At 53.1% G+C, this 21,783-nt stretch overlaps 1 protein-coding gene across 3 annotated transcripts; it reads right to left on the reverse strand.

Moving 5' to 3' along the window:
- Positions 1 to 14,368, reverse strand: DMKN (dermokine; the record flags this gene model as incomplete). 3 transcript variants are annotated; one of them, XM_081119100.1, is made up of 19 exons in its annotated part: positions 236 to 321; positions 841 to 888; positions 997 to 1,020; positions 2,019 to 2,090; positions 2,465 to 2,506; positions 2,615 to 2,665; positions 4,248 to 4,295; positions 4,634 to 4,690; positions 7,250 to 7,297; positions 7,497 to 7,544; positions 7,652 to 7,702; positions 8,590 to 8,643; positions 10,922 to 10,972; positions 11,195 to 11,263; positions 12,383 to 12,625; positions 12,774 to 12,824; positions 13,097 to 13,156; positions 13,265 to 13,480; positions 13,758 to 14,159. In XM_081119100.1, 18 exons carry the CDS (start codon positions 14,157 to 14,159, stop codon positions 841 to 843), a joined length of 1,635 nt encoding a protein of 544 aa, XP_080975226.1. In that variant the 3' UTR covers positions 236 to 321. The 3 variants fall into 3 exon arrangements, with proteins under 3 accessions (XP_080975227.1, XP_080975226.1, XP_080975228.1); XM_081119101.1 differs by lacking the exon at positions 7,652 to 7,702 and having other exon boundaries at positions 1 to 321; positions 13,758 to 14,368; XM_081119102.1 differs by lacking the exon at positions 12,383 to 12,625.
- Between the last annotated feature and the right edge of the window lie 7,415 nt (positions 14,369 to 21,783).

Raw genomic sequence — 21,783 nt, forward strand, 5'->3', positions numbered from 1 at the left:
AGAGAAGCAAGATTCATGTTTTATTTCCACAGAGAAACTCAAAAGTGGGAAGCTCCTCCTAAAAGACTGTCAGTGACTTCAGGTCATGAAGGGGGTAGGTAGAGGAAGTGGCTGGTTTATTTGATGAGGCTGGTGGTCAAGGAGACACCACACCGGGTGGGGAGAAACAAGGGACAGACAGACCAGGTCCCCAACCTAGAAAAAGCAGGTGTCAACACCCAGACTAGGCCTGGCATGGAGGGAGAGCTCGGGGAGGGGAGCAGTTGGGCTCCTTGATGACTGATGTTTTTCAGGTCCTCAGGCGTGGCTGGGAGCAATTTTCTAGAAGAAAAGAACAGAGCAAATGTAGCTGTGACTACTCCCCAATCTGTTGAAACCAGGCGTCCCTTCATCCAGCTCCTGCGATCCCCCAGTTCCTTTGTGTCTCACCTATTTCACCTGCCATCCCTAACTTCTGCTGTCCCCTAAAGCAGGTTGTGTGGTTCTGCCAAGTTAATCTATTACCTCTCCCCGAATAGGGACTCACTCCTGCCTCCTGTCTCCGACCCTTTACACCTGAAAGGCTCACCTCTCTACAGTTGCCTTGCACAGTTCCTGTCCCAGTCTCTCTCCTTAACCTAGTGTGCCACCTCCATGGTCCCACCTCCATCAGGCTTCACTCAGCAATCACGGGTGCTTTCTAAGTAGATCATATCTCATGAGTTTTTCGCCACACCCCCACACTGGGCTCACCTCCTCGATACCTTTAGAGTATCCATCCAGAGCAAAGCAAATGCCTGCCCCTGGGTGGTAGCGCCCCAGCTCTTGGATGCAGCCGAGCATGGCTCCCTAAACACTCACCTACCAGAACTTCACCCACTGCAGCAGGCCAGGCCGTGCCCGGGAAGCCTGCAGGACAGGGAGAATGTCTGAGTGGACATCGCACTATCCCCAGCACAGCCTCTGCCCTCACACCCTATCTCTCACAGGCCGGATTTTCTTTGCCCCAGAACTTACCGAGGAAGAAACTGTGACTCCCCCCTGCAAAGAGAAGACCAGAATAGGTGATATGGGGCTACAGTGACCTCTCTGGACTGTGCCATGTCCTTGGGCCTCAGGAAGGGCCCTGTGAAAGGAGCAGGCTTAGACCAGTTTATCTCAAAGGTCCTTCAGCCCATGGAATTGTTTTTCACAGCAGAATTTATTCTCTGAAGCACATTTCACCCAAGATGATGCTGAAAGTGGCCCCTTAGCACGCACTGCCCACAGGGAATGAATGAGACTAGGCAGGTCTCCCTCCGCCCGCGAGGTGGATGGAAATTGGCCACAAGTAACTGGCGAAGTGGACGCTGCAGGCAGTGTGAGCGGCCTCTCCTCCCATCAGCAGAGTTTCTGATCTGGTGGAGGCCTCTCCTTGAGCGCAGGGCCTTACTGTTCTGACCGGTGGGGGGAAATACCACCTGCTTTTGCCCCACCAGCCCAATTAGTATTTAGCACATTTACTTACTGAATTTGTAAGGTTGCTTTCTTTGCAACCAAATGCAACCAAATTCTCAAATGTCCTTCCTTTTACTTCCTTTGTGGAATGAAGCATCTATTTCCCACCAACCAAGAGTTCCCAGGCTGGCTTTGCCTGTGTGTCCATGTCCGCTCCCCCCCCCCCCCCCCAGCAGGCCAGCAGTTAAAGAGAGAGAGCGGATGCTGCAAAGGAAGGCTGCCTGTTCTACCACGTGTCATGTGACTTTCTGAGGAGCATATATTTCTCTTTGAGAGGATAGTGGTTCCCAGTTTTCTCCATGATGTCGCCACTGCTCCCTTGCAACCTTTTCTGAGCGTGAGTGTAAAGAGCCATGAACTGTCTTCCCTCCCCTTCCAAAATGCTCTTAGGGAGTAGAGGATACGAGGCATGGAGAGACATGACTTGCAGAGTGAGCAGGACTTGGCCTCAGCTAACCCACGGAGAGGACCCTGGCAGCGAAAGGCTCCCCCCACCTCATGCAGAGGCCCCAGTGGGAAACCGGGGCGGCTGCAAGGCTTACCTTAGCGGGCATCTTGGCTGGGTACTGCCCACCGGAGGCAGTAGGATACGCCTGCTGGTTGTAATTGTAGTTCTGCGGAAGAAAGGGGGCGGTGGGTAGTGGAGAGGGGCAGGGGCAGGGCAGGGGCAGGGCAGGGGCAGGGGCAGGGGCAGGGGCAGCACAGGAGGGATGAAGGCATTTTGCTCTGGAATAAACACCCCACCTCCCTGCCTGGCTGGACCTTTCTCAAAGCCCCTGCCTCCCCCCCCCCCCCCAAGCCTGGTGTCATGTGTTTTCCTTTCTAGAATCTCCTTCAGCCATCCACAGCCCACGGGCACACTCCTATGGCCCTAGCCCAAATGGCTCGGCCTCCTTCCCTCTTCCAACTCAAGCGTTACTGGGCGGTGAGGGGAGACCAAGGAAAGAAGTGAGGTCTAAGTCGGGTGGCCACGTGGCAGATTTCTTACCTTAGAAGTCACAGCTGCTGGCTCTGACCATTCTGCACCAGGCTGAGAAAATTACAGAACAGAGCGAAGGAGAAGTTAGATTGGCCAGAAGGAGGGAAAGGACTGAGAGGGACCCAGGGCCTCCAAGGTCAGCCTGAGGCAGAGCCTTACCTGGCCAGCACTGCCTGCCCTCTTCTGGAGTGATGATGATGGGTAGTCATCCTGTAAGAAAGAGGGAGCCGCAGTCAGAGCGTCTCGGTGGTCCTCGGGCCTTGCAGATTTGCAGGACTCCAGCATCCTGCCGCCTAGGAGCCCTCCCTTCAGAGCACCAGCATCCCACCTACCCCCCCACCCCTCTCAGTGGTCCAGAAGTGCTGCCTCCGGAGAGGGCAGTGAGCCTGGAGGCAGCTGATGGCCCAGATAGATACAGGCAGGTTTCCACACTCGGTGCTGGGGAGTGAGCGTAGAGAACTGGGTTTAGCAACACCATCCCCACCCAGGCACCTGGAACGCTGGCAGGCTGGCCTGAGGCTGACCTAGAATGACAAGTGTGTGGTGCCCACGCAGGCTCCCATGGGGGCAGACCCAGGGCCCTCCACCCCAGCCCACCTTTTGGTGACACCAAACCCTGCTCCCCTAATAGGCCCTTTATCCCTGTTCACAGATGCTGTTCCCAAAGTGGAGTGTGCAACATTAGCTCTGGGTCAAAGAGAAAGAAAGGAGGGAAATACAAGGAAGGAGGTGAAGCTCCTATGACAGGGGGCAGGCGCACCTGCCACCTGCCCTCCCCGCTTGAGACAAGGGGTCGTTTCTAAGCAGTGGGAGAGAAATTAGTTCCTTCCATCATCATTTCTCTCCTAGCAACACCACCACCCCCTCACACACACAGGGTTAGCATGTTCTTCTGAACTCTGGCTTAACTCTACCTTACCCTCCCCTGACTGACCTTCCACTCCACCATTAGCCCTAACACTGAGGTCGCAAACTGGTTGACCACAGGCTTCCGGACATTTTTTACTTGGTTTGCATCTTTTAAATTAATTTACTTGTGAGCAATTAAAAATCAGATTTCTAACTTTTCTTGAAGAACCAGGTGTCACACTGATGCTGCCTGGGAACATGACAATGCTCAGCTGGAAGGCCTTGGCCTCCTCCTTTGCATGGCCCCACCTGTCCAGCTTCAGGCGCCTGGCCCATGTGGACTAGTGAGTGGGCACCCTTGCCTCAGTGCCTAAGGGACCTGGTTCCTGAAGGCCACTGGTCATGCAGAATTGAGGTGTGGCTTTCTGGGAGACCCAGAGGCCCTGCCTATCCTTCCCGGAGCCCAGATAGTCAGACCCTGTGCACCTGCCTGCAGTTGACAATGACCTGACCCCCTCACCCTCATACCTACTCTTACCCTTTAACCTTCTTCCTTACTGCCCCCTTTCCAGTTGAGGCCCCTCCCTCTTCCCCGCCTCACGGTCCCCAGCACCTGCTCACCCTGCAGAGCCCACCCAGCTGTGGCTCCCCCGGAGCCAGGCCAGGCCCAGCAGGAGCAGCAGCGGAGCAGAGACAGAGGCCAGCTTCCTGTTCCTGGGCCTCTGAGGGCCCCAGCCCCCGGCCTGGGCTTTTATCCTAAGGAGGACTCGCCACTCTGCTCCTTTTTCAGTGACTTAGGAAAGTGGGAAAGGAGGGAGGCACCCTCCCTCAGCAGAGAGGATGAGGAACTGGGACAAAATCTGCCAGCCATTGCCAAGGACCCAGAACCCCGCATCCCCAGAGCCGAGCTTCCTGACCCCAAAGTATGTTTTGCAGCCCTTACCTCGATAATTGCTTTCCAGTTCAAGAAAGGGGTGTTGTGTTTGAAATCCTGGAAGGAGAGGGAGAGATGAGTGGGCCCCAGGGAGACACATTCAGAGGGTAGAGTGTGCAGCTCACTGGGAAAGTTTCCAGACCAGCACAAGAATGGGCTTTGGAGACTGGATGTGGTTGGGGTTAAATGAAGATAAGCTCAGTGAGGCTGTTAGAATTTCTGATGGTATTAGTGATGAGATTTGGGTGAGATTTCTCATCTCCAAAATAAACGGGGAACTCTGTGCCATGTGGGCTGGAGCTGCGGGTTGGCTGCCTTAAGGGAGGGGGAGAGAGGGATGACCAGGCATGACCAGGACCCCAGCTCTTCAAACAGTGAGAAGAGAATTGTCCTACCTCCCAGAGTCGACTGAAGTAGAGGAGGGCTCGGGTGCTGGGGGTCGGGACTTCACCCTGTGGATGAAAGGTGGGGAGCAGGTTAGCAGAGAGCCTGACCCTCTGGTCACCTAAGCCCCTACTCCAGCTCCCACCATTTCTCAGTCTTCAGAATTGCACTGTGACCAAAAGCTGGGTGTCTTTAAGGACCAGAAGACTGTTTCTGCGAGCAGAGGAAGAGAGAAGCTAGATCTCTGGAGCCATTAACCGTCCTCCTGGCCCCTAGCACACAGAGAGAACAGTTCTCTGCCCTGTTTCCCCTTCCTCTGGCTGAACACAACCGCAGCAAAACCTCAGGACCGAGACCTGCCGCATGGCTCCCTGACTCTTTCACCTGCCGTGCCACCTCCAGCCCATTTCCCAGAGCTGTGGGGCTCAAGTCATCCCTTCCAAGGCCCCCGGGATAACAGCTGAGACGGAAGAAAGGAGCAGAGACCAGGAGCGTGGGGTAGCTGAGGTTTATTTCAAGGGCAGGGGCTGAGATTAGTGGTAAGATAGTGCTGTTTTAAGAAGGGGTGGGGGGCTCCCATCCGTCTTCTTAAGCTCCTTGTCTGGAGGTCATGGGATGTGAAAGCTCCTCTCGTCCTGGGCAAAGAAATAGGTTCTAAGAGGGAGCTCAAGGAACAGGACTGCAGGGAGTGATGGACCAAGTCAAGGTTAGAGTGGACCTCTGCTCCAGAAGTCTGCAGGGGCCGTTTTGAACCACGGCTGTCGTCTAGTCAAACTCAGATATTTCAGCTTGGGCTATAACCTCACACCTCTCCAGGAATGTTATGTATAGCCCCCCATCTTCACTCCTCACAATGGAGGAAGTCCTCAGCCCCTCCCCACACTGTGAAGAAGCTGGGGCTCCCCATTCTCCTCTCTGCCCAACTCTGTCCTGCCCCTCTTCTGAGATCTGCTCCTCTGGGAAGTCACCCCAAATGAATGCTGCCTGACTGCAGGCACTCACTTCACTGCCCCCTAGAGGTGAGGAAGCACTCTGCTGTCCTGTCTGTCCTGGCCCTCTGGGAGGTGCCTGTCTGTGCCCTGGTTCCCCATCAGACCCCAAGGGCCCCATGCTCGGGGGCCTGGCCCCTGTGGTTCACAGTAAGGAGTCTTGTCCGCCAGAGACTATTCTCCTGAAACAGACACAGTCTCTTTGTTCATTTAGTTCGTGCAAAGCACACTGTGCTGCATCTGGGAACATCTGCATCTTCTATCTTCCACTCCTCCTTCCCCCCAAAGGGTGGCTTTGACTTTCCTGAGGTCTGGGCTGCCTCTTTGCTTCCCTCTCCCGCCACGCCCTCTCCCACCACCCTCTCTTCTGCACAAGGTTTGGGGGCCAGGATCCTGGTCTTCATTTTCTTGTTTTCTTTTTAATTCTCACCAGAGGACATTTTTCCCATTGCTTTTCAGAGAGTAGAAGGAAGTGAGAGAGGGAGAGAAGCACCGATGTGAGAGAGACACATCAATTGGCTGCTTCCCGCACGCGCCCAACCTGGGCCAGGGATGGAGCCTGTAACCGAGGTATGTGCTCTTGGCTAGAATCAAACCCAGGACCCTTCAGTCCTCAGGCCGATGCTCTAACCACTGAGCAAAACCGACCAGGGCTAATCTTCAGTCTTTTAAGTTAAGGATTAGAAACTCAACTGAACATAGACCAGTCAGGTGGCTAGAATGACTGATGGGCAGGGGAAGTCCGGCCACTGGAAAGCAAGTCCCCATGGCAAGAAGCAGCTGCCACTCAGCTTCAGTTTATTGTAGCCCCATGGAAAGGGGCTCCGTGTTGACAATTTTTTCAAGAGAAGTCAGGAATCCAAGTCATTTTGTGAAGTCTATCCATTTTTAAACTTTGGCAACTAATTTACATTGGTTGTTTTGCGTGTGTTTTTAAGTGTATCAAACAAAACACATAATTGGGCTGCCAGCTGCAGCTTCTGCCTGTGGTATTTGTTTGGGCCGTTTGTCTGCCCTCACCCTCTCCTTCCAGCCCACTCTCTCTACTATTCTGGTGTCGAGTCGGCCTGGCCAGGACTTTCCCTGAAAGAGGAAGGGGTGGGCAGGGAGGAAGAAGAAAGGGGTCCTGGGTTCCAAGCGTCCCCTAAGATTACGTATGTACAGGGCACCCACCAGGCCCTCAGCAGATGTGGCTTTCTCCTTCCCTTCTCTCTCCGTGTCAGGCCTCGTGTGGCCTTTTAGCTCCACAGGGCTATTCAGTCCACCTCCCCACCCCGGCCTCCCCTGCCCCTCTGGTTTCCTGAGGATTACATCTATGTACTCTCCCGTTAACCTCCAGGTCTCGAAGGGGAAAGTGAGGTTCAGACCTGTTGAGGTTGGCATTTTAAGGTATGAAAGAGGCCCATTCATTTCTCATCCCCAACTCCCAACTGTCTGCAAAGTCTCCCTCTCTTTTCAGATGTCTACTGTCCCTCCTCCTTGTTTTCGTTTTTTTTTGTTTGTTTTTTTGTTTGCTTTTAGCACTGGCCGAAATGCTCTTCATGGCCATCATCATCACGTCCCTGGCTCAGAGCTTTCACTTTCTTCCCTATCTCCCTCTCCCACAAAGATCAAATGGCATGGCTTTCCAGCCCTTACCTTGTTTATGGCATCCCAGTTAATGAAACCCAGCTTGGCTTTAAAGTTCTGCAGAGAGAAAGAGAGAAAGGAGACTGACCAAACTGGATCACAATAATGTAATTGGCTCAGGGCCTCAGGATGAGAGAGGTCAAGGGCCACCACTGACAGCTGTTATAGAAAGAGGACTTCATCCCGTGGGGTCAAGGGACAGGGTTTTTGTTTTCCAAAGAAGAATGAATGAGCAGAGCTGTCTTACTGAACTCACCTTCCAGAAAGTGTCGAAGTTGAAGGGCCCAGGAGATGTCTGAGAGTTCTAAGGAACCAATGAGAAATGGGGTGAGAGTAAGAACCCACTTTGTGAGCAAGAGGCATGGGTGTCTGGAGGATCCTAGCCCAAGGTGGGGTAATGCCTCCACTCACCAGGTTATTGATTCCACCGACAGCTTCACCTCCCCCACTGGACCCTTGCCCCTGGGTGGGGAAAGGGGGGCTCATGTTCAAGGCTTGTGCATCTTGTCATGGGTACCACCCATCAGCCTGCTCCTGGCCCCCTCATCTTTGCCTTTGCTCAACACCATGTACCCTCTGTAAAGTCACCTCTCTTCTTCTTTATGCAATACCTAAGAACCCCACCTCCAGGAAGCCTTCCTGGAATGACTCATTATTTGCTTCCTAGAATAACCCTACCCACTCCCTAATGTGTAGTCTCGCTGTGTGCCAGGCACTGTGCCTTATCCTGCCATGTTCCTTTGTGGAGACGTCTCCATTTGACAGATGAGGAAACACACTTAGAGCTGTCCAACAGCTTGCCTCAGATCTGTCTCCGTGTCAGACTTCAGTGTCTGCGCCCTGAGCCCCCTGGGTTGGGTTGTGATGCAGAAAACTTTGCAGTTACTGTGGGGGTGAGAAAGTTAGGCTTCACTGTCCCCGCCTTACCCAAGAGGAAGACCAGGCTCGTGGAGGTCAACTGACTTGCCTGAAGATTCACAGATGACAAATGACCCAGCTGGTGTTTGAACTCCCATTTCTAACTCAAAGTTCACTGCCTCCCTGCTTCTCAACACTTCCTCCTTCAGTATGATTTTTAAAATTTCCCCTTGGCCATTCTTCTGTTATTTTCATCTGCTTTTCCCTCACAGACATAATAGGACTGTGACTGCAGTTGGAGCAGGGAGAGAATGGATGGATCAAGGAGGATGCTGGGGACCCCGGGCCCCTGTCAGGTCCCCTGGTAGTCACCTGACACAGGTTCAGAACAGCTGGTAAGAAGAAACTGATATTTCGCTTTCTTTTCCCAGGCCCTTTGCATTCTGTCCCCACACTCTACCATCCCTTCTCCAAAAGCCATCCCTGCTCACCTGATAATTGCCTTGGGAGCCCCCAACGAAGTGGCCACCTTCCCTGTTTATTCCCTGAGGAGAGAAAATGGAGAAGAGTTGGTGGGATGTGAGGTGAGATGTAGGTGAAGGATTCCTGAATCAAGACTGAGGCAAGAGCATGACCGAGGACTTCCCAGGACCCTGAGACAGGCCCTTCTCTCTGGGCAGCTCTGTCTTCCCTGGTGAATCTTGTTTCACCTCCTTGTGGATCGGGCTGTTGCTCACTCATGATGCTCATGGGTACCATAACCATCTGTTTCTACTCCTGTCTGCAAGCTGTCCACAATTCACTAGGAAGGCCCTTTGCCACCAAGGAATTCTCCCCTGGGGTTGAAGCAGAAACCAGCCAGGCTGTTGAACTGAATTAATTCAAAATGCAGGACCCAGCGTGGGCTGAGGTTTTGCACTGGCCAGAAAGGTGATGCTAGCTGAGGATCGGCGGGAGCTGAGGTGGCACAGGAGTAGACTGCCTGCTCTCCTCCTAGGTACAGGTGAGTTCCTTTGAGTCCTGCTTCCACTCTTTGGCGTGGATCCCAGACCTACTGGCCCCTCTTCATTCCCAGAACTAAGCTCTAGACCAGGCCGGGAGGTGGGACTGTCTGCCCTGTTAGTATTGCTGCTGCAGAGCTGACCTCCAGCCCACTTCCTGCTGCCATAGTCCCTACTCTCAAGACCAGTCGTCTCCTTACCCTGATGTCACCAGAGCCACTGGGGCCTCTGAAGCCTTGAAGGACAAGACAGTGAAACCCAGGTCATTGTTTTAAATCCTAGGTCCATCCCTGAAAGTTTATGTATGATTTAATACGATCCCTCTTAAAATCCTAATGGAATTCTCTTTGGAACTTGTCAAAATCCTCTTGAAGTTCATTTGGAAGAACAAATGTCTAAGACTCAGCAAGAAAACACTGGAAAAGAGAAGCAGCAAGCGGGGACTCATACTGCAGATATGAATGTACTATAGAGCTACCATGAATAACACGGTATGGCTCCTGGCCCAGATCAGATGAATTGATTTAACAAAACAGAACTCCCAGAAGCTCTCCCCAGAGGTATTTATAAGTGATGCTTTAAATCAATGATGGAAATGATTCCATGCACAAGGCTGGGAATACCAGTTAAGGTTTTTGGGAAAAAGTTATCTATACCTGCCTGGCCGGCGTAGCTCAGCAGTTGAACATCCGAAACTATGATGCAGGAGATCTCGTTTCGACTCCCGGTCAGGGCACAGGCCCAGATTGCGGGCTTGACCCCCAACAGGGGGCGAGCAGGAGGCAACCAATCAATGACTCTCTCTCATCATTAATGTTTCTATCTCTCTCTTTACCTCTCCCTTCCTCTCTCTGAAATCAATAAAAATATATAGGTACTTTAAAGCTATCTGTCCCTCACCAGTTTCCTCCTCCTGTTTTTATCTGGCTGTCTCCTCCTAAGAGAGCACACAGATCTGATCCAAAGGGCAGGGTCTGCCTCGTTGGATCTAGGGGTGGACTAGACAGTACATAGTGAAATAACACCCAGATGGGTTAAAGAGTTAAATTTGACAATGAAATTACAGAAGTACTAGTAATGCTAGAAGAAAATAAAGACCATTATTTTCAAAAGCAGAAACCCTAGAAAAGGAGACTTTGGTGTGAAAAAACTAGAAATAAAGTTACAGGCTGGGAGAGGTTTTCTTGAAACCTGCCTACCCGTAAAGGGTTAGTATCCCCAATATTTTAGGAGCTCTTCAGAGAGCCTTGTCCATGTAGCACCACAGGGTCATGCCGCACTCACATGAGGACACAGAGCAGCAGTACCAGCCTCGCCCAGAGCTCGTTAGAAACCAGAATCTCGGCCGCACCTAGAGCTGCTGAACCAGACCCGCGTTCTCACCAGGCCCCAGGCGATCCGGGTGCACAGTGGTGTGACACTTCTTGTCAGCGTTACGGATACTTGACAGAGAACCCAAATTTCCAGAATGACTAGGAGGGGGACATATGCTTTCAAAACACCATTTCAAATTCTGCCAAAGGGGCCACCAAATTATGCTCACAGCCAGGTATTGAACTTTCAAAACAATTATGGCTCTAAAAGGACTGGCTCTCATACGATTTTTCACAGCCCCATCTGTGGGGTATGCCACCTAAGGATTCATTACTCCTTTGGAGATTGTTAGTAATTTTATGCTCTTGGTCTCTTCCCCTAAACTGTAAATTCCCCACAGACGGGGCTGGGGTGGAGATTAGCAGTAGGAGGGTGGCTGGACAGAGCTGAGTTAAAGGAACGAGGTCGAGGCACAGTGATGAAGTGTGGTCACAAGTTTGGCTCTCACCTGACCCCCAGGCCCTCCGGACACCCGGACTTCGTTTCCTGGGTTGTCACACTGTGGGAAAGAGAAAGCAGATTGCTCTCTGTCCCTCCCCAGACCCAGTTCCAGCCCTCAAGTTGCAGCTCTTTAACCCTGAAGCTAAGCCAGGCCAGCCCAGTTGTCACTCCCATCACCAACACCAGCAGCCCAGCTGGCTCCCTCCCGTCACCCGAGGGGCCTCCCCTTTTCCTTCCCGGGCTCAGGGCCACCGTGCAGGTGTGAACACCAGACACTCACCCCGGGTTTGCTCCCTCCACCGCCTCCTCCTCCTCCGCTGCTTCCCGAGGAAGAGCCAGCATTGTTTCCCTACAAGGGAAAGCAGGAGCCAGCGGGTGTCTTAAAAGGACCGAAGGGACCAAACAATTCCCAGCCACCTACCCCCGCCCCAACCTCCACACCTCCGGTCCTCAGCCAGTCAGTCGGTCACTGAGGGAAGCTACTCAGAGCACAGGGAAGGCCAGGCGTGGCCACGTGTGCTAGGGAAGGTGGGACAACTGGGGGATTCTGAGCTGCTGCTCCCCACTTCCCAGCACGTGCCGGGGGTGGCCAGGCCTCTGCAGCCTAACTGCACACAAGCCCCCTGACACCTGCCCTTGTCCCTCCTCTCCCCTCGCCCTCTCCTGGAACCTAGAAAAGGGAAAGGGTCACTGGAAGGGAGCCTGATCCAAATTTCTAGAATTGCCTAACGGTTGCCCTTAGCTGGAGTAAAAGCCGGTGGTACAAGGAGCAGTAAGTTAAAGCAGCTTATTGATCCGCTCGTTCTCGTCGCTTCCTTCCTCTTGCCTGACGCCTTTCCCTGACTCCCAAGGAGGCCAGCAGTGCTGTCTCTCTGCAGGTCCCCTCTCAGGCACCTCCCCCAATCCAGCTGCCAGGTTGCGGTCCCTTCCTGGCCCCTTCACCCATGGGGAGGGGACGCGTGTGCAGCATCTGTATCAGTTCATCTGCACCACAGCTGTCAAGGTCCCTCAGTCCCCACGTGCGCGCTTGTCCCAGACTCCCTGGAGCCTCCCTAAGCAGCGCTGTGCCTTTCCGCCCCCACCTCTCTTCCATTCGTCACCCCCAGCTGCTGTCAGATTTGCCAAGCGCCCCGACTGCAGGAACAGGGGTCAGATGGGACAGAAAATACCCCCCCACCGCGGAGGGGGCAGGGAGCAGGGAGCAGGGCTGGAGGGAGCAGGAATAGGGAGGGCACCCCTTCTGGAGTGTCGGGGCGCATACCTAAGGAACCCTGCTTGGGGGGGCTGGGGAGGTAGGGAACAGAAGCTGAAGGAGCCACAGGGTGCCACCTGCCAGTGATGCCACCTGCCAGTGATGCCACCTCCCCAGGGCTGGCAGCACTCAGGAAGACCCTGGAGTGCATCGCCTCGCCCGGGACCACCAGGGCCTCAGCCCCATCTCTGCCTTCAGCCGAGGAGCAGAACTCACCCAGCTGCCCCCAGAACTGCCGCCACTGCCGCCGCCACTGCCGCCACTGCCACCGCCATAGTGGTCACTGCCCCCACCGCTGCCCCCACCGCTGCCGCCGCCGCTGCTGCCACCGCCACTGCCTCCACTGCCGCCGCCACTGCCGCCACTGCCGCTGCTGCCACTGTTGCCGCTGCCACTGCCGCTGCTGCCACTGTTGCCGCTGCCACTGCCACCGCCACCGCCACCACTGCCGCTGTTTCCCTGAGGGACCAAAGCAGGACTAAAGAAGAGAACACGACGACTGCTTTGCCCTGTCCCCTTCCCCTCTCCAGGCGCGTCCCTGCCCAGCCCTGGGGGGCAGATCTGTCTGCTCCCTGTGCCGGGCGCCTCGGGTGGCCCATGGTCTTACCCAAGAGCTGCTGTAGCTTCCACCAGAGCCAGAGGGGGGCGGGTTGGTGCACTGCAGAGGAAAGGGGCCGGCGAGTGCTGAGAGGGCAGCTGGGCCATCGCCACGCGGGGCTCTCCTCAGGGCTTGGCTCTCTTTCCCAGGCCTCCCGCGTCCCCACGTCATTCACATCCTGCTCTCCCTTGCCTCCTCCCCCGCCCCTCTCTTCCTGGCCAAGCGTCCCCTTAAGCCCTGCCTCCCCATCTCGGTCCCTCTTTGTCTCTCCTACTTTCAGTCACATGCACCCTGCACCCCGACACCCTCTTCTTCCCCGGCTGTCCTCTTACCTCGACATTTGGGTTGCCATTGCCCCTCACTAAGCCATAACCGGGTTGGGCCACAGCTCCCTGCAGGGAGGGTGAGACTGAGTATGGGGCCGAAGGATAGGGGAGGCGTGGAGAGTGTGGCTGGAGGGGAGGGAGGTCGCAGGATCGGGGCTGGGCAGCTTCCTTTACCTGAGCATTGGTCCCCGGGTTGTATGGCCCTCCACTGCCTCCTTGGCCCCAGGAGCTCCCCTGAGAGTTGGTCCCAAAGCTGCCGCCTGGGCCTCCAGGGTATCCATGGTTCCAGGGAGTCCCTAGACCTTCAGGATTGCCCTGGATGTGGGCTCCATGGCCACCCTGAGAAACAAAGACGCCGTGGCCTCCAGATGGAGGCTGCCCATTGGTTCCCTGCAAAGACAACATGCGTGCACTTAGTGTGCGTGACCTTATCACCCTGTGATGAGGCAGGGTGGGCAGAGCAACTAAGACAGAGAGGAGCCAGAGCAGGGCATGGGGGAGGCAGGAGAGACCCCAAGGTGGCAGAGGAAGGGTGCAAAACATGGAAGGACACCGCCCCAGACAGCCACAAATAAGAGACTCCATCCCTTCAACTGATTCCCAAGATTCTCAGCCCAGCTGCCCGCAGTCTCCCATCCCCACTCCCAGCTTCCTTCCAGCCACTCACCCAAGCACCGTTGCTGCCAGGCATCCCCTGCCAGGAGCTGTGCGCACCATCTATTCCATGTCGAATAATATTCTCAGCCTGTCTGCCAGCCTCACTCCCAGGGTTTCCAAGAGCATGGGCTGCTTCCTCAGCCCCCCGGTGGATGGCCTCCCCAACCCTATGGTCGAAGGCATCACCCATCCCCGGGCCCATGGGCTCCCTGATTCCAGGGTTGCCCGCCTCTCTGGCCCCTTGGCTGATGGCCTTGTCGATTCCGTGACTAATGGCATCTCCCACCCCGCGTCCAATGGCTTCTCCGATATCTGCCGCAGCGCCTGCCCCTCCGTTTAGCAATGGGCCAGCCTCCCCACCGGCCAGGTACAGGGCCAGTAGGAGGCAGGCCAGGGCCCCCTGGAACTTCATCTCTGCCTGGCTCCTCCTCTCCCCTGAGTGTCTCCCCCCCCAAGCCTCCTCCTGGCCCTTTCTCTTCCTCTGAGGCTGTGCCCCCTCCGATCTCTTCTTCCTTCTGACTTCTCCTTTTCCCTCCTTCTAGGTCTGCAGCCTTCTCTCTCCTTTCCCAGACTCCCCTGCCTTCCCAGGGTTCTCCTCCCTGTCACTACTCCTTATACTGTAGCTTGGGAGAAGGTGACAGGGCTGGGCGGCCTGGAGTCCCTCCTCCCAGTGACTCAGGGCCAGCCAGCGATAGGGTAATGAGCTGTAATTGTGTCTGAGAGTCTGTGTTGAAACAGAGAGGGCCCATGCATCAGGGAGGGAGGCAGAAATGGAATGAGATGGCTGCAAAAGTGTCCCAGTTACCCAACCCCAGGAATTTGGGGCGCAGGGTGGGGATGGGGGCATCTGAGGAGATCGTCTATTGGTGTCTCCTAGAGGTGGTAGGTGGAGGGGAACCACCGGCCGGGCCCCACCAGTGGGGCAAGGTGGGGAACTCAGAGGAACAGGACCCAGCCTAGGTGTAAGCCAGCCAAGATAGGGGGCATCGGAATGGCAGTCAGGTGCCTGTCCTTGGCCCTTCGCTGAGTTTCATTTGGCCCTGGCAGCTCCCATCTCTCTGCTCTCCCATGCTGCCACCTAAAGGTGACTGCCCTCACCCCCCTCCACAGAGGGCCAGGGAGCTATGAGACTGGCCTCGGGTCTCAGTAGGGACCCCAGGCTTCCGGGAAGGAAGTGGCCACGACCCTGAGGGTGGTCATCAGGGTGTCTCAGTTAGCATCCTGGTGGCTCTTGGCTGAGAAAGCTGGGTGTGGAGCAGGGGAGCTGGGCGGGCCGGCCACCCCCAGGGAATGAGTGGGAGGGAAAGACCTTGGGAGGGAGCCGCTGACCCAGGCACCCATCCTGTTTACCTGTCATGGAAGGGACATGAGTGTGAGTTCATGGCCTCCTGGGAGAGCTAGGGCTGCACCAGCTCACCCCACCCGCCCCCTAACCTCCCCCAGGGGCCAGGATGGCATTAGCAAGGGAAAAGGGGTGAGCACAAGGGTAGGAGTCTTGGGTCAGCAGCATGACGCTCTCTGCTCTCCAGGGTCCCAGCTCAGGATGCAGGACTCGGGCATCCTCCCCAGGTCCCATCCCTGTTTAGCAAGCATGGCTGCCTCTGTACTCCCAGGAGCCCCAGCCCTCCCACTTGCCCCTGTCTCGTCTCGTATCATCAGGATTCATCGCCCAGCTAGGAGGGGCCAGTTTCCATGTGCCTTTCTCAACGCCTCACAGTCAGTCTCTCTCTCCACCCCAGCACCCACACCCCAACCTGTAACATTCAACACCTCTTACGGTGTAAAAACAATCCCTGTCTGTCCTCAGCAGCTCCTGCCTCCCTGTTATCCCATCTCTGGCTCTTTAATGATGATAATAAACGGTGGTGGTAATAACAATAGTGATGATGGCAGCTCCAGTCTGCCAGGGGCTTTCTATGTGTCCAGCCCTGGACTAAGCACCTTAAGGCTCAGACAACCCTGGAGGTCGGTCTTACTGTTACCCCATTTAGAGATGGAGAACTTGGGGTTCCGAGAGGACATGTGAATGTGTGGTAGGGCCAAAGCCCAAGCCCAGCCCACCCCAACCCCCAACGTTTTCTGTCACCTCTGTGTCTCAGGCCTCCTCCTGCTTTTCAAAGCCCCCCCGATCGACTTGGGTTGGGTTTTGCCCTGGCACCTTGTGGGGGGTGGGGAGCAGCAGTAAACTGAGGCTCCAGGCTTGGGGATGGAGACTGCTGCCTCCCACCTCCACAGGACAGCGCCCACTGACTCAGACTCCTGCCCACAGCTTCCTTGTGGGACGCCACCTTCACAACAGCACACACATGCCCTCTCCCTTCTCTATGACTCTGTTTTTCTTTAAGCTGGCTAACTTTCTTAACATATTTTAAGAGAATATTTTATATTGCTGCTGGAAGTGGAAAGCCAGAATCACTTGCCCACAGATAGAAAGTACCAGAAAAACATAGTGAGAAGCAAACAGTGGTATTCATTATAGATGGCTGCAGTTCCTCCATCCTCTTTGTGAGAAAGGGAGGTTGGCAAGTGTGAGCGAGCTGTTTAAGGCACACGGGCACAGAAATCGAGTCGTCCCCTTTATCATAATCAGAAAGCTTCAAAGACAATGGAGAAGTTTCTCACTGGTGGCTCAGAGTGATCACAGACCACCTACATTTCCCCTGCCACCCACAGGCTCATGTTCTACCTTCTGAGAAAAACTGCCCCCAGACATCTCTGGACTTGAGGGGTCACCTCAAAGCAGCCGTAAGGCATAGTTCTTCTACACCCACCTGATAGAAGCCAGGGTGTTTTTCCGTGCACGGTCTCATTTAGCCCTCACTGTAACCTCACGAGGGAGATATTATTCCCATTTTACAGTTGAGGTAACTGAGGCCTAGAGTGTAAACACATACACAGGATCACATGTGAAAAGATTATGGTAAAATGGAGTTGGCAGGATTTGACCAAAGGCTAGCTGACTCCAGCTTTTTCCCTATGTCACCATGCTTCCCTTGTTTTGTACCCACAAATGCACCCACAAATCCGACATGCCCACGTCATGTCTAAGACCCTCAGATTTCAGCTTTTCTCCCATTCACTACTTTATTCATTCAGCAAATATTTATTGAGTGCCTACCCTGTGCCACGCCTATTCCAGGCACAGGGGATACCACATGAAACAAGATCATCAAAATCTCCTTCCTTAGGGAGCTCACATTCACTGTGGGGACAGTTGGACAATAAACATGTCGGGCAGTGCTGAGCACTATAAAGAAAAACCCAGGCCCAGCCGGGCGTGGCTCAGCGGTTGAGCATCGACCCAGGATGCAGGCGATCGGGGTTCGATTCCCGGTCAGGGCACATGCCCAGGTTGCGGGCTGGATCCCCAATCGGGGGCATGCAGGAGGCAGCCGATCAATGACTCTCTCATCATTGATGTCTATCTCTCTATTCCTCTCTTTTCCTCTCTCTGAAATCAATAAAGATACATATTTTTAAAAACAATAAAATTTAAAAAAGAAAAACCCAGTAGAGTGAGGGAACAGAGAAGACAGAGTGGGTGTTTTAAATAGAGTAGTCAGGAAAGGGCTCTTTGACATGTGACCTATGAACTGAGACCCAAAGGAAGTGAGAGACTGAGCCCTGAGGCTATCTGGGGATAGCAAAGGCTCAGAGGCTGGAGCAGGGGGGAGATGGGAGGAGTTGAAAACAAAGAGGTGACCATTTTTTAAATTAAATTTATTGGGGTGACATTGGTTAATAGGGTCATATAGGTTTCAAGGGTACATTTCTATGATACATCATCTGTATATTGCATTGTGTGCCCAATACCCAAAGTCAAACCATCTTCTGTCACCATATATTTGACCCCCTTTAGCCTTTACCACTCCCCACCCTCTTCCCTCTGGTAACTACCATACTGGTGTCTGTGTCTATGAGTTTCAGTTTTATCTCCCACACATGAGTGAAATCATATGGTTCTTAGCTTTTTCTGACTGACTTATTTTGCTTAGCATGATATTCTCAAGGTCCATCCATGTTGTCACAAACGTTAGTATTTCATCTTTTGTATGGCTGAGTAGTATTCCACCGTGTACATGTCCCACATCTTCTTTACCCAGTCCTCTATCGAAGGACACTTTGGTGTTTCCATGTCTTGGCCACCGTGAATGATGCTGCAATGAACATAGGGGTGCATATATTTTGCAAATAAATGTTTTTGAGCTTTTTGGGTTGATACCCAGAGGAGGGATTACTGGGTCATATGGTAACTCTATTCTTAATTTTTTGAGGAACGGCCATACTGGTTTCCATAGTGGCTGTACCAGTCTCCATTCCCAGCAGCAGTGAATGAGGGCTCCTTTCTCCCACAGCCTCTCCAACACTTGTTATTACTTGTCTCATTGATAATAGCCACTCTAACAGGTGTGAGGTGGTATCTCATAGTAGTTTTGATTTGCATTTTCCTAATAGCTTGTGAAACTGAACATCTTTTCATATATCTGTTGGTCATTTGTACGTCTTCTTGGGAGAGGTGTCTGTTCAGGTCCTCTGCTCATTTTTTAATTGGATTGCTTGTTTGTTTGGTGTTGAGTTGTATGAGTTCTTCGTATATTTTGGAAAGAGGTAACCATTATGAAGACTTTGACTTTTACTCTGAATGAGGTGGAACCAGCCGAGGGCTTAGATCTGAGGAAGGCTGTGATCTGACTTGGTTCTTACCAGGGTTCCCCTGGGGAACAGGCTGTTGTGGGGAGAGGGGAGCACAGAGATCAGGGAGGAGGTTTGGTGGGGGGTGGGTATGGAAGTTAGACTCAAGTGTAGAGAGGAGATGGGGCCTTGGGTCTGGGCAGTGTCTCTGCTCCCTCCCAAGGGGTCCTGGGCCTCAAACTAGCATCTACTGGCTCAACCCTTCCACAGTGCCTGTCCTGGAGTCTAGGCTGAAATCCTAGCTCCACCACTAATTAGCCATGTACTAATCCATCTGTTCGGCAATTTCCTTATCTGTAAGAGGGGTGAATGTGAGGGTTAAATGAGGTAATAATGCAAAGTGCTTAGAGCAGTGCCTGGCGCACAGGAGCACTCGATGTGTGTTCTTGCTAGTGTTGGGCATGTTAATGCTGTTGGAATGCTTTCTCGGCAGTCGTTTCACTTTGAGGCATACACAGGCACCTCCTGAAAGGGCCAAATGTAGAAACGTATTTTTAAAGAGGACTTACTTTGAAGCAGCCCGCTCCCCACGGGTCCCAGGGAAGCATGTCACCTCACTAGCAGAGATCACCAGCAGGGAAGTGGTCTTGGATAGAGCCCGGCTGTCACCACTTACTACTAGCTGGGTGGCCTCAGGCAACTCGCTCCCTTCCCTGAACCTCAACTTTATCATCTGTAAGAGGGGTAATCAGGTACTTGCCTCATGGGGAGGTTGTGAGGATGGCGTGAATCATGTCTGTAAGTGCCCAATAAAGATGGCTGTGCGGTCCCGCCCAAATTCCTCTCCCAGCTCTTCCCCATCTGCAGAAACTGGGCCCTCCCGTCTTTGTTACTCCCTGGCCTGGCCCCGCCTCTGGTCTCAGGGCCCATTCTTGCCGACACTTACTCCACAGCCCTTGCCAAGGCGGCTCAAGCCTCCCTCTACCAGTTGCCAGCTGTTGGTACCTAGCCTTGACCTCTCCCTTTGGACCTCTTAGTCTAGGGGGAAACTGGACAGGAAACAAGTAAATATATAACTACAAATTGTCATAAGGGCTATGAAGAAAAAAATCAGTGCGCCACGGGGAAGAGTAACAAAGGTGGCCCTTTGTTCACTGGGTGGTCAAGGTAGCTGAGACCTGCAGGGCGAGGAGCCAACCTGGGGGACAAAAGGGACGTGGAGGTTTGTTCCTCTAATTCCCCTTCACCTTTTTCACCCTATGCTCCCACCCCACCCCCTCGCAACTATCAGTTTGTTCTTTGTATCTATGTGCGTTTGTTTGGCTCATTCATTTTGCTTTTTAGATTCCGTATGTAGTGAAATCATACGGTATTTGTTTTTCTCTGACTTATTTCGCTTAGCATAACACCGCGTAGGTCCACCCATGCTGTTGCAAACGGTCAACTATACTTTAGTAAACAAGGGGAGGTACAGAGAATATTTCTAGCAGAGGGAACAGCACACAGGGCCTCGAGGCAAGAACGTGCTGTGCCTCTTTTACTCTTCGAAACCGGCTAAGGTCCTTTCCAGAAGCCTCCCAGGGTTGACTCCCAGTATGTAACACAATGACTTATCCCATAGCTCTTGGGCAAACAAATCCAGCAGGAAAATGTGCATACATCCCCTTTTCAGAAGGGAGTCCTCCAGTCCATATGATACGACGTCCAGCAGAGTGGACTTGCAGTAACGTGTGCTATATGAATGAATGCTTCTTTATTAAAAATGCAGGAAAAAGTCTGGCCGGGTGTGGCTCAGCGGGTGAGCGTCAACCTAGGATCCAGGAGATCGAGGTTCAATTCCCGGTCAGGGCACAGGCCCGGGTTGCAGGCTCAATCCCCTGTCAGGGGCGTGCAGGAGGCAGCCGATCAATGACTCTCTCATCATTGATGTTTCCCTCTCTCTTTCCCTCTCCCTTCCTCTCTCTGAAATCAATAAAGATATATTTTTAAAAATGCAGAAAATAGATGTCTGAAATTTACTTTGAAATACATAATAATGTATTGATATATGGCTAGATGTAGAGATGTGTGATGGATGGATGTGTGATAAACCAAGCAGAATAAAATGTTAGTGGTAGACTCTAAATAGTGGATATGCAGGTATCCACTCTAAAGTTCATCTTTGTGCTAAGGTTGAAATCTTTTCAAAATAAAATATTGCATGGGGAGTGAAGGAACATAAGTGATAAAAACAATGATATTCTATAAGTAAGGGAAGATGCAATGAATATAAAGTGTCAGGAACATCACCTTTCTTGTGCACACCCTCCCTGGTGTGTCATTTAGTTCTTACTGATGCATTGCCTTGTATTTGCTTTCATGTTATGTGTATATGCCTTGTCTCCTCAGGAAGCCTGTAAATTCCCTGAGGGCAAGAACACTGTCTCTTTTTTGGCCCCACGATTGAGGGAATTTTGAAGCTGGAAGCCATGTTTATAGTCCTCCCCTGCCGACACGCATCCTGCTTTATATAGGAGGAAACTGTGGCCCCTAGAGGGGAAGTAAGCTGCCTACAGACACACGATCCTGATGGGAATGCAGGTCTCCCAGCAGGTTCTGGCAATAGAAAGTCCTGCTGCTTTCTCATGGGCCCCTCTGAGCCTCAGTTTCCTTATCCATACAATGGGGATCATAAGAGGACTTCTGCCTTTGGGTTGGGGGAGGTTTAAAAGGCTACAGAGCATGAACAGCTCTTCACAGAGGACCTGGAACCTTGCAAGAGCTCAGTGTACAGTAGTTGCTATGACAGTTCCACGGGCTTTGAGTCATCCACAGATCTGAAAGCTGGGCCTCCCGAGTCACCATTCCTGTCTTTGTGAAGCTCTCTCCTGTCATCGGTGTGCCTTTGGTCTTCCTCCCCGAGAGAGGGTCTCGAAGGTGCCTCTCTCCTCTCTTCTTATTCACCGATTCCCACAGCTACCGACGCCAACCAAGGAAAGACCTCTTTGTTTCCAGAACACCCCTTGCGGCTCTGAGGCTGTTTCTCCCTCCAAATACCAGCTATGTGACCTTGGTGATGTTTCTTAACCTGTGTGAGCTTCTACATGCTTCTCAATAAAATGGGGCAATCAGTCTTACCTAACTGCGTGGTTGGGAGGCTTCAGCGATGCCATGAGCGAAAAGCCCCCGTCAGCGAGCCTGCAGGCCCAAATTGCGGAACAAGTCCAAGTAGTTTATTGTTATTCCTATGGTGCAACGCCCCAAATGATGATGCTATGAGGCGGTTCCTGCCATCTCTCCCCTGGTGTTTTGCCCCCACCACTGGCCTGAAGTGGCTTTCCCTTCATGATGCTCCTCCCAGCGCTGACCACGACCCTTCACAGCAATGAAACTTGGTTTGTCCCTGTCACCACCTTTAGATCTGA

The sequence above is a fragment of the Miniopterus schreibersii genome, assembly GCF_964146895.1.
Source record: "Miniopterus schreibersii genome assembly, chromosome: 18".
NCBI classification, from domain to species: Eukaryota; Metazoa; Chordata; class Mammalia; order Chiroptera; family Miniopteridae; genus Miniopterus; species Miniopterus schreibersii.